At 43.2% G+C, this 12,049-nt stretch overlaps 1 protein-coding gene across 10 annotated transcripts in view; it reads left to right on the forward strand.

Annotated features, from left to right (window-relative positions):
• LOC114640634 (nuclear autoantigen Sp-100-like) overlaps positions 1–12,049 on the forward strand; it is a 76,712-nt gene extending 64,663 nt beyond the window's left edge. For 4 of the 10 annotated variants that reach the window (XM_028789590.1, XM_028789589.1, XM_028789592.1 and 1 more), the window contains 6 exons: positions 8–40; positions 3,863–3,978; positions 6,028–6,145; positions 6,435–6,506; positions 7,222–7,365; positions 11,112–12,049. In XM_028789590.1, coding sequence (XP_028645423.1) covers positions 8–40; positions 3,863–3,978; positions 6,028–6,145; positions 6,435–6,506; positions 7,222–7,365; positions 11,112–11,237 — 609 coding nt within the window. In that variant the 3' untranslated portion in view covers positions 11,238–12,049. Of the gene's footprint in view, positions 1–7; positions 41–291; positions 617–3,862; positions 3,979–6,027; positions 6,194–6,434; positions 6,507–7,221; positions 7,366–11,111 lie in introns of those variants that run through there. The other 6 variants (XM_028789591.1, XR_003714177.1, XM_028789594.1 and 3 more) reach the window with 6 other exon arrangements.

Consider the following 12,049-nt stretch of genomic DNA (forward strand, 5'->3'; position numbering starts at 1 on the left):
CTTTCAGAAAGAAAAACTACAAGGCCCACCAAGAAAAAAGGTAGTTAAATCCTACAGTCTCCTGTCATGATGTCTGAGGCTATTGTCTACAAATTGTTTTCCATTCCCACATGACTCTATCTGTTTTAAAATTGACCGATTTGGATTTGGCCAGATTTGAATTTATCCTACGGTGCTCATCTAGTTGTTGTTTTACAATGATTTGCTTCTTTGAGCATCAAAACATTTGAGGTAGATATGGGAGCCAACCTTGGGAGCCACCCCACAAGTGATCTCTTCTGTCTTTCAAAGGGAAACCCCAACAAACCCATGGCAAACCAAGAGAAAGGTAAATGCCCTGTGAGCTTCCGCCACGGTGTCTGAGGGCAGCAACTTCAAACTGTTAGGTGTCCATCTCTGTCATATCATAGTTGTTAAACTCGCTGATGATGATAAAAATGGGTTTTATAAGCTGGTATCATTGTAGTTGATATTTTTTTAAAAAATTTACATAATGTAAGAGACCAGGACTCTGTTTAACATCAAAACATCTAAGACTGAGGTGTGGACAACCTTTAAAAATTGTACAAGAATGGACTGATAATTGGCTCGAAAAATAAAGGTATTCACTGCCAAAGCTGATGACCTGAGTTCAATCCCCAGGACCCGGATGATAGGAAGAGAAAACCAGCTCCCAAAGTGTATCCTTTGCTCTCCACCTGAGGGTCACAGGAATAACCACACATATGCATAAAATGTGATTTTTAAAAATCTGGGGCATGGAAAGATGGCTCAGTGGTTAAGAGCACTAGCTGCTCTTTCAGAAGACACAGGTTTGTTCTCTGCTTACATACTTGGTAGCTCACAACCATCTTTAACTCCAGTCGCAGGGCCCCCCTCTCCCTCTTCTGATCTCTTACTTAGATACAGCCGCGCTTTTCTTGTTTCTCTGCTGGGGGCAGGAGTCTCCAGTCTCTGGATAACTCACTGGATGGCTAAAGCAGATGCTGAGTCTGCTGGTCCATAGACCACAGCCTCAGATGCAGAGATCTCACCTGATGACTGTGCATTAGAACCCCTGAGACTATTCAAGCATTCAGTTCAGTGAAATTGCTGCTGATGGGATCCAAGATACATGTTTTTCTCCCTCAGTGTTAAGGATCAAACCTAGGGCCTCATTCATGCTAGGTTGAACATTCTGTCATGGAACTACACTCTCAAGCCTTGAATTTATTTCTCATTCCATGAGTGATTTTAGTCTATAACATGTTGAAGACTGGTACTAAATAAAAGAACAAGTTTCTTGTTTAAAAGGTGGGGCAGGGATGGGAAAATTATTCAGTGGTTAAGAGCACTTGCTGCCCTTCCAAGGACTTGGGTTCAAAACCTAGCACCCACACAGTGGCTCACAACCATCTATAATTCTAATCCCAGGGATCCAATTTCTTCTGTCTTCTGATGACTGCAGGCTCACAGGTGGTATACAGACATACATGCAAGCAAAACATCTGTACACATAAAGTTAAAATAAAAAACTAAAGAGACAAGAGCATAGCTTAGTGGTAAGGTGTTTGCCTAGTGGTAGAGTACTTGTCTAGCACACATCAGGTGCCCTGGATTCAAACCCCAGCACCACGGAGGGATAGCCATTAAAAGGAGGTGCATGAAGATGTACCTCAGTGGTACAATGATTACCAAGGACTGGACTCCTTACCCACGTTAAAAAGGCAAACCTCAGGCTTCCAAAGGACTCCAGACAGTGGAACTCCATGTAGATGTGGCTGTGCACTGCTCTTTCTCGGGACTGGCAGTGCTTTTAATAGGATGAACTTTGACCAAACGAACTGAAAATTGTGTTCAGCAAACATAGTCACAGCACCTGCCGTTATTCCAAGATAGATGGAGATATGTGCCCCCAAATGTGACCCTCACGGGCCATTCAAGATTCCCATTGAAAGACCAGATTCGTTTTCACAGCCTAGGATTTGCACTTCGTGTGCAGTTCTTGTGTCATAGTAAATCTCTGGATGAAGAAAATACAAATTATGATTTTTTCACTTCACTTATGAATTGTTAGATGTTTTTTCTTCGACCCCATCTGGGGTTTTCCCACCAAGATAATAGTCTCAGTCTCTCTCTCTCTCTCTCTCTCTCTCTCTCTCTCTCTCTCTCTCTCTCTCTCTCTCTCTCAGTGACACAGATATATAGGCCAGATCAGACCACATTAAAAGCAGATAAATGCAGGTTTACTTATTAGATAGATACTGCTCCCAGGCAGGCTCATCAGTACCAATAAACAGGGCTGATGAAGTCACGTGCTCAGAATACAGCAATGGGGAGCGGGTATAGATCTTTAGGTGAGGGGTGATGATGATGTGTCGGCTATAAGCTGGGTTTGTGCCTAAGTATGGTCACGAGATGAGCACTTAGGCAGGGATTAGAGTGGCTGGCAGCATCAGAGGAGGAGGTTACGGCAGCTGCCAAGAACTGTACTCTTGGCTCCTTTCAGTTGTTCGGAGGCTTCCTAGTCCGGGTAGAATTGGGGGAAAGAGGTCAGCTTGTGCAGGGGTTAGCAGAGATTCCAGCCAAGGATAAGGGATTCTGCACCCTGACAGCAGCAGGCCCCACACAAGCATAAGAGTGAGGTGAGACTTAGAAATTGCGGTATGCATGAGTGGTGGAGGGCTGGGTGTCTGAGACATGGGGTGGGTGTAGCCAGCGTTCACAACCAGGCTTCGCATGATAGACTGTTAGAGGCTAGAGGACCGTTATAAAAGAGGAACAGAGTCAGTGTTGCAGAGCAGTACAGAATCCCTAGAAAAGGAGGGTGTGAATGTTGCAGGCCAAACCAAGGCCGATATAGATCTGAAAGTCTAGGGAGGGTTGGTCATGGGAAGAGTTATGAACATTGGACCAAATGAAACGAGTCAAGGATGCAGGACAGAACCCAAGGAATCTCCATGTTCTAATAGCAGAGGCAGATCTTCAGCCCTGGGTGGTCTCCCTGGCCACATGCCTTGAACATTAGAAATGTGACCTTGGAAGCTGAGCTAGGGGAATCAGAACCCAAGGTAACTCTGGCTACATGAGCCCCTTTCTCAAAAAAAAAAATGATAATGATGAATTTAATTAGCTAATGAATTAAGCCAGATACATTATATTTTGGAGTCAGGCTTTCCTGAATAATAAATTTATCAGGCTATCTTTAATTCAGCTTTCTTGCTACTGTTGTTATTACAACAGTATTTCTGTTATTTCACCATCAGAACTTGCTCTCCTCACAATATAAATTTTTCTAGTCTGACATAGCCCAACAATTCCATGAACTTTATTTCATGCCAGAATTGTCTTCTTCTAAAATCTTGTTCAATAATATTTCTTGGTATTTTGAGGAGATGGGCTGGAGAGATAGATCAGTAGTTTAGAGCATTGGTTGCTCTTCCAGAGGACCCAGGTTCAATTCTCAGCACTGACATGGCAGCTCACAATCTCCTGCAATCCAAAATCCAACCTGTACATATGTGATATATATGTGCTGTTTCTCAACACTCATAGCAGAAGACTGATGGAAACAAAGGCCTTGCAAGTGGTTACCTGTAAGAAGCATCACTCCATCTTTCTGAGATATATATATATATATGTATATATATATATATATATATATATATATATATATATATATATATATAGTGTTTGTGAATATATATATGTGTGTGTAAGTTATATAATGTATATTAACACAGAGGCACACACAAATAAATACTTGAAACATACTTTGAAATGGGGAGATTTCTAAACCACCTTGGTATAGGCAAAGGTTATTTGTTCTAGAATTCTGGGGTCACATTGATCTTGAAGTTATCTACAACATTTCTTCTTGTAGCTGGAAAATCCAAAAGTATGTAAAGTATGCCGCCAACAAAACAAAGTGTACCGTTGTGCTACTTGTAAAGAATTCTATCATAAGAATTGTCACATCCCACCTGTGGAAAATAAGAGGTTAGTAAGACAGCCCTGTCTCCAGCCCTTCCTCCTCAGAGCACACTTCACCCCTACACACACACACACACACACACACACACACACACACACACAGAGAGAGAGAGAGAGAGAGAGAGAGACAGAGAGACAGAGAGAGAGAGAAACAGAGACAAAGAGACAGAGAGACAGAGAGTTGCTGTCTCCCATTGGATATATCTTGATACAATGGGAACAAGACCCTTAGTCTCAAGATCCAGAAGTGTCCAGTGCTGTTTCTCAACACTCATAGCAGAAGACAGATGGAAACAAAGGCCTTGCAAGTGGTTACCTGTAAGAAGTATTACTCCATCTTTCTGATATTCTCCATTGGGGTGATGACACCATTTGTTGGTCTGAACCATATAGTCTCCTTCCCCACTGTGGAATTCCAAAGTTAACAAAGCTGGGTCATATCAAGCCTTCAGAAGTGCACCCTAGCATTCTTTTTTTGTTTGTTTGTTTGTTTTTGAGACAGAGTTTCTCTGTATAGCCCTGGCTGTCCTGGAACTCACTCTGTAGACCAGGCTGGCCTCGAACTCAGAAATCCACCTGCCTCTACCTCCCAAGTGCTGGGATTAAAGGCGTACGCCACCACCGCCCAGCACACCCTAGCATTCTATCAAGCTAGCTAATGCTGGATTCCAGAGCACATCATAAGAACTGAATTCTGAGCATTAGCACCCCACCCCAACCAAAGCACTTCTTTGCTATAGATGTGTCTCTGGACAGAGATGGTATGTGAGATTCCAAGAGGTGGACAAGGGATTTGATGGGTTCTGTGGATGGTGTGGACAGAACTACTGTTCTCTACTGGAACTGGTCTCTACTGGAAGTCCTCAAACAGCAGCATTGCCCTCTGGAGTCATAAGACTACCCACCAGCTCCCAAAGCACCATCTCAGAGAATTATTGGAAACATCTTCTTCTGACTAGTTAGACAAGCTACCTAGGCACAAAACAAATCAGCTTTTTTACTCTGCCCATATGCAGCTTCCAACACCCCACCAGGGGCATTTTGTAATGGGCACCTTGATAAAATACTGGATAGACAAAGGGAGGCCAGTTTTGTTAAGATGGATCATTGAAATGAACGAGTTGAACTTGGTCAAGGTTTTTATCATTGTGATAAAACACCACACCAAATAAACTTGGGAAGGAAAGACTATTTCATCTAACAGTTTGTAATCCACCGTCCAGCAAAGTCAAGGTGGGAACCTGGAGTCAGAAGCTGATTCAGAGGCCATGGAAGAGTGCTGCTTACTGGCTTGCTCCTCATGGCTTGTTCAGCTGGTAGTTTTCTTATATTACCCAAGACCACTTGCTCAGGGGTGTCACAGTCCACAGTGAACTGGATCGTCCATATCAATCATCAACCAAGAAAATGCACCATAGGCTCTCCCACAGGCCAATCTAGTTAAGGCATTCTCCTCAATTGAGGTTTCCTCTTCCAAAATGACTCAAGTTGACATAAAATTAGCCAGCATGTAGGATAAAGCAGAAAACATTTGACACTATGAGAAAATCTCCTTTCCACTGTTTCCATAACACAGTTTCTGGCCATAGACCTTACAGTCCCAGCTGAAAAGATGCCTATAGCCTATTCTCTGCTCACTCAGCAAGGCTGAGAAGCACGATCTGCTTTCTTGGTTCCTGACTGTACCTCTATAGTTTGATTGGCCCGTCAAGGTTCAAGACTCATTGTTCAAGGCACCAAATTCATTGTTAGGACCAAACATGGCTTGTTGTCAAACTCCCAATGTTCTTGGATGGAAAGATCAAGTTTTGAGGTCAATGGAAATCCATCACTTCCTTGGGTAACCACCTCTTTCACAATACTGACTTTTAATGAAAGGGTTTATCCTTGCATTTTGAGCCTACATGGAGCTCCAGTATAGGGTTCCCCCAAGAGCAAAGTTGAACACAAAGTAGAAACCACTTGTCGTTGAACAGAGGTCTTTATCAGCCATGGGGGGGTGGCGCTGGTTCACAGAATTGTCTACTCTTGCTCACTTTATACCTGACCTCTCAGTAGCCTATGGCATTGTACCTTCTGCAAGACAAAGAATCAGTTAAGGGGCCAAAAAAATGAAGCATGTCTTAAGGAAGCTGAGGTCTTGAAGAGGAAGATGTCACCCGAGGAACAGCTGGTGAGTCAATGCGAAGTTGAAGGTCCCCTTTTGGGTTGGCAGAGGAACATGGTCTCACAGACGGTAAGGAACAAAACTCCTTTATACGCTTTTTTTATACGTCACTACCTTTTTTGATATGTTTTGATCATGTGACCCAACACTGGACTTTGTACTCCAGGGAGTAGCTGCATTTCATATTTGTCTCAAAGAGATCAAAGGAGGGAGTCGTTCCTTGCGTCTTGGAATTTAAACATGCCTTTTCTCTCTAAGTTACCTTCCACTTAGAGTCACCTTTCACCTTCTGCAGAAATGTGAGCTGCTTCTCTTGATTATGTATTGCTGTCCAAAAAGTGGCTTTTTTATCCGAAAACAAGAGCGAGTGAGTAAAACAACACAACTGCAACCTTGTGATCTTTTCACCACACAAGTGGACTTTCTCTTTGCCTTGTGGATGGGTCTCTTTGTATAGGTTGACATACATAGCAAATTACCATAGTCTGGGGGCAATATATATGGTACTATTTGTATATAGTATACAATTTGTTTCTTATGGTTCTGGAGACTGGAGGTCTGAGGCGTCAATATGACTGGGTTCTGGTTAGTGTCTTCTACTTCTCGATTGTTTGGTTGTTATCTTGTTTTGTTTTGTTTTGTTTTGTTTTGTTTTGTTTTGTTTTTGAGACAGACTCTCACTGTATAGCTTTGGCTGACCTGGAACTATGTAACCAGGCTGGCTTCAGACTCCCAGAAATTCAGATGCCTTCTTCCCAAGTGCTGGAATTATAGGTGTGCACCAGCATGCCTGGCTAAAAGTCTTCTGGGATGCAAATGGTTCACTTCTGACTGCTCTCTCAGATGGTGAAAAGAGAGGGAGAGGACACCATGGAGTCTCACTGAGGGCACTAATCCCACTCACAGGGGGGCTGCACCTCCATAACCTCATGACCTTGCAAAGGCTTTCTCAGTTAGTACACCAGGGGTTAGGATTGGATCGGTCATGCAAACATTCAGACAGAGTCCATAACCATGAGAGTGTGTGGAAGGCTGACTCAGGACTATACTGACAACCCTGCCTTCTCTGCTTTCCTCAACAGAGGAAAAAGGACTTTCCAGACCTCCAGGAGCACATGTGGTTAAACAAAATCAAGAATAGGCTGAATAAGAAGGCATACCATTCGGTACAACGCTTTGTGGGGGACATGCGCCTCATCTTTCAGAACCACAGCATATTTTATAAAGTAAGCGCCTCAGCTTTGCTCCCTTTTGGCTTTGAGTTGAGTCTCTTTCTCTAGTCAGGTAGATGCTATAATTGCCCTTGTCAAGAGGCAAGCCTGCACAAGTCGAATTTGAGGGAGGATTCTAGAAGCCCCATGATGCAGGTAGGGAAAGCGACATTGACTCGCAGAGGACCTCCGAAGGGCTCCACTTGCAGACAGATGATTTGTCAAGCGGAGAGCGGCAGCCGTGGAGAGTGAGTGGCAGGCTACAGGGCTGCTTGCTCATCATTGCAGGGGAACAGCGGTGTATTTTAAAGACAGCCAGAATTTCCCATCTACGAAGGGAGAAAAATCAGATTTCTCAAATTGCAAAACCTCACATTACTGAATCCCTAGTGCTGTGGCAAAAATCTTTTGCCACAGGGCTGACGAGATGGCTCAGCAGTTAAGAGCCCTTACTGCTCTTGGAAAGGACAGGAGTTCCCAATACTTGAAGCATGTGGCTCACCTGTCACACCAACTCCAGGGAATTCAACACCCTATTCTTAACTCCTCAAGTACCTGCACTCTCACGTACATGCCCATATATAAGTACCTATACTTAAATATAATAAAAATGCCAAAGGCAGAGGCAGGTAGATCTCTGTACATTCAAGGCCAACCTGCTCTACAAAGCAAGTTTTACACAAGTCAGGACCCTGTCTCAAACAAACAAGCATTAACAATAACAACAGTAATAAACATACACTTTAATTAATTAACTTTTTGTTTTATAAATTTGTCTTACAATGTTTTCATCATATTCTTTCCCCTTCCCCCAGCTCGTCCCAGATCCTCCCTACACACTCAACTTCACATTGCCTCCGTCCCAAAAAAAAAAAACAACAGCAAAATAAACAAAAAATGAAAATCAAAATAAATTAAAAACTAACCAACCAAACGAACAAGACAAAGATAGCAGAACAACACAAAAACTGTGCACGAGTGCACACACACACACACACACACACACACACACCGTGAAGTCTGTTTTATGTTGGCCAACTACTCTTGGGCATAGAGTCTGCTCTGGAGCGTGGTTGATACGCCCAGTGACACTCCATTGGAGAGAATTGATTGTCCCTCTCCCAGCAGGTCCCAATTTCTCGTTAGAGGCAGGACCTGCTTCTTGGTGCTGGAGTTTTGTCTGGTTTGAACCTCTGCAGGTCTTGAACATACCGTCACGGTCTCTGAGAGTTCATATGAGTACGAACTCTCTTGTGTCCAGAAGGTGCAGTCCTTGGCATCATGCTCCACCTCTGGCTCTTCCAATTTTTCTGCCTCCTCTTCCACTTAGATCTCTGAGCTTTGAGGGGAGGTATTTGATGAAGACATCCTATTTAGAGCTGAGTAGTCCAAAGTCCCTCACCCTCTGGACATTGTCCAGTCGTGGGTCTCTGTCTTAATCCCCACATACTGCAAGAAGATTCTCTGGTGAAGGATGGGTGATGTTCAGTCCCTCTGGTGTATAACAATACTAATACTACTGATGATGATGATGATGATGATGATGATAAATCTTTTAAATTTTTCATAGAATAAGAAAATTCTCCCAGTCATTGGCCGAGGTAACTTAATGTTAGGTACATGTCCTTAAAACATCTTCTCAGCCAGGCGGTGGTGGCACACGCCTTTAATCCCAGCACTTGGGAGGCAGAGGCAGGCGGATTTCTGAGTTTGAGAGATCGAGGCTAGCCTGGTCTACAGAGTGAGTTCCAGGACAGCCAGGGGCTACACAGAGAAACCCTGTCTCTAAAAACCAAACCCCCCAAAAAAAAAATCTTCTCAAAGCTCTGAGGGAAGACCAAAAGGAAATCTAAGCTAGCTTTAGTGAAATGAAAGTACATCCGAGGCTAGAACACCAGACAAAGGTCAAGGCAGGCAACTGAGAGGTGGGGTAGGTGGCACAGAGAAATTGTCACCATAAGTCTTTCTGAGGCATGAAATGGGCATGAAAGCTTTCTTTTGACTGGAGTGACATGAGTCTTGAGTGTAGAAACGATACTCCATCATCTCTGACCAACAAAGGAAGAATAATTCATTTCACCCAATTACTTTTAATTTTGTAGCTAGTTAAAGGCTGTTTTTTGTGCTCCAAATTCGAGATGGGTGTGTGAGATGAGACACAGCTAACTGAACTCATTGTCACTGAGTTCACCTCCTGACCTTTGTTACCGTTGGGCCTAAAATGAGTAAGTGACATATATTCTGTCAATTTACTCTGTGGTTTTGTGGCTAGTTTAAGAACCTAATACAGTCTTTTAGTTTATTTTAACTAAGCAGTGACGAGTAGCTTGCCGAAAAGATACGTTTGGAAGGGACTTTGCTATGTAGACCAGGACAGTCTTGAACTCACAGAGATCCACCTGCCTCTGCTTCCCTAGGCTAGGGCAAAAGGATGTGCCACCATCACCATGCTAGCATTTAAAAGTTTTAAATTGCAGATTTAAGGATCTGTCTCCTCTCCAAATTCCACAACTCCTGATCTATCCTAATAAATTCCCCAAAACTTACAAGTATAGGGAAAAAGAAGAGTTCGTTAGTTCCCTCAGCATTTGCATGCTGCCTGTCTCACCCACCACCAACATGGTAGAAGTGGAAATTTTCATACTATGAAAACTTCATTTTGTGCAAAGCAAATATATTGTAAGGGTGATATTTAGAAAATGGCACCCAGCCCAGCTTGTTCCCAGGCAGCCACCACTTTCCTGCACCTCCTCGGCTCTGACCAGGGCTCCGGCTAGCTAGATGCACAGACACTGGCACCCACAAGACACCAGTGTGGTGATGGCTCTGCCAATCCACCATGCTGCATCCACACAGCTCGGCTGAACTCCATACAATATCTGCCATCCTTGCAGTACCCGGTAGAAATGAGACTCTTAAAGCTTAATGATTATCTAAAGGATTTATATATTTAGAAATGTTCAATCAACAAGATGCCCACACAATTAGAATTGTTACCCAATATCTAACCTTTTGATAGAAGTTGCTACCTAGGACAGCTTTCAACCCATCCGTGGTTCTCCATGGCTGATAGCCTTCTTCTTCTCCTCCCCTTCCTCTCTTTCTCTCCAAGCTCCACCTCCTCTTCTACTGCCTAATCACCTAGCTCCACTGTGAATACAATGTAGCAGAATAAGTATCCTGCTACAATATATTGTATAAAATCACATTTAGGCTATCTATGAAGTATTTATATAAATCAAATGAATTTTGGATTTCAACTTGGGTCCCATTCCTGTGGGCTCTCATTATGTGTATGCAAATATTCCCAAATCTGAAACCCAAACCTCTGCCCATCTCAGGTCTTTAGAGTAAGGGATATTTAGCCTGCATACTAGTTTTTCTTCTGTCTTCACAAGAAAGAGACATTTTCAGATCATCAGGGAATATAACCTCTTTCTTTAAAAAAAATAGTTGCACTTATATTTACTTACTTTGTAGGGAGAGTGTGCATGCCATGGTGGTGCAGGTGCATGTTTGGGGTCAGGGGACAACTTATTGGAATATTTCTACCATGTGGGGGTCCCAGGGATTGAACTCAGGTCTGGTTGGAGGCAGGTGCCTTTACCCATTGAGCCATCTCAAAAGCCCTATTACCTCCTCTTACCTGGGTTTAACCTCACCGTTTGGGATAGCCTAACTGAGGTTCTGAGTTATCCAGAAGGCAGGCTGGCTAAGCACATTAATCGATGGCTATCGCCGATTTCCTACCTCTTTTTCAGAACAAGTTCAAAAATCTTGGCATCAGTGTAGGAAACAAATTTGAGAAGACTTTCAAGAGGATTTTTTCAATCGAGGATACAAGCGAACAACATCAACCGTGTGAGCACACTGTTTTGTTAACCTAGCCTTTTCTGATCCTTCCACTACCCGTCCCTCCAGCAGCCAACAGCATGATGCTCAGAGAGCCTACCTTTCTGCATAGACAGCCTGCCACACTCCCGTCCGTCCCTAACTTCCTATATCACCTTCCCTGTTTGATCATCTTTCTAAAGAAAACTTAGGACATCACAATGGTGAACTGTCAGGGGCTGAGGGAGCCCACTGAGAAGATGACTCTGGAAGCAGGATTGCTCTCTCACCCATTTCAAACCCAAGTCACATAAAATGCCCTCTGAAGTGTCTTGTTCAGGGGTGGCCTTGCCCCTCTAACTCTGTGAAAGGGAGGAGGAACCAGTGAAATCAGTTAAAGAACAAGAATACTGTGTCCTTGAAAACAGCTAGAAGGTGACCATTTCTAACAGAGATTACAATTGTTTATCCTGAGATGTAAAATGGAAGAGAAAAGCCAGAAATTCAGCCATGTTTGCTCAGCCATGAAGAGAAAGCTGCATTGGAAACTGTGGCTGACTGTTCAGTTTCCACAAACAGTTCCTGCTGCCTGTTTTGAACATCCAGTTTGATGGTGTGTTCTTTCTCTCTGTTGCTATAAATTCTTTTATCTGGAAGCCCCACCAGAGGTTAACTCTTCTCTGTCCTGAACTCTATTGGAAACTCCAGCTGACTGCTTCTGCAGGACTTCCCCTGGATTCCAGTCCATTCCCCCTGGAAATTTGAAACAAATGATTAAAATGGTGTTTTGTTGTTTTTATTTTTTCCAATTTATTCTTTTACTTTAGCTTGTTATATACTTAATAAACTCACTCATTTGAAACTGAAA

This window comes from Grammomys surdaster, unplaced genomic scaffold, assembly GCF_004785775.1.
Source record: "Grammomys surdaster isolate TR1022 unplaced genomic scaffold, NIH_TR_1.0 125846, whole genome shotgun sequence".
NCBI lineage: Eukaryota > Metazoa > Chordata > Mammalia > Rodentia > Muridae > Grammomys > Grammomys surdaster.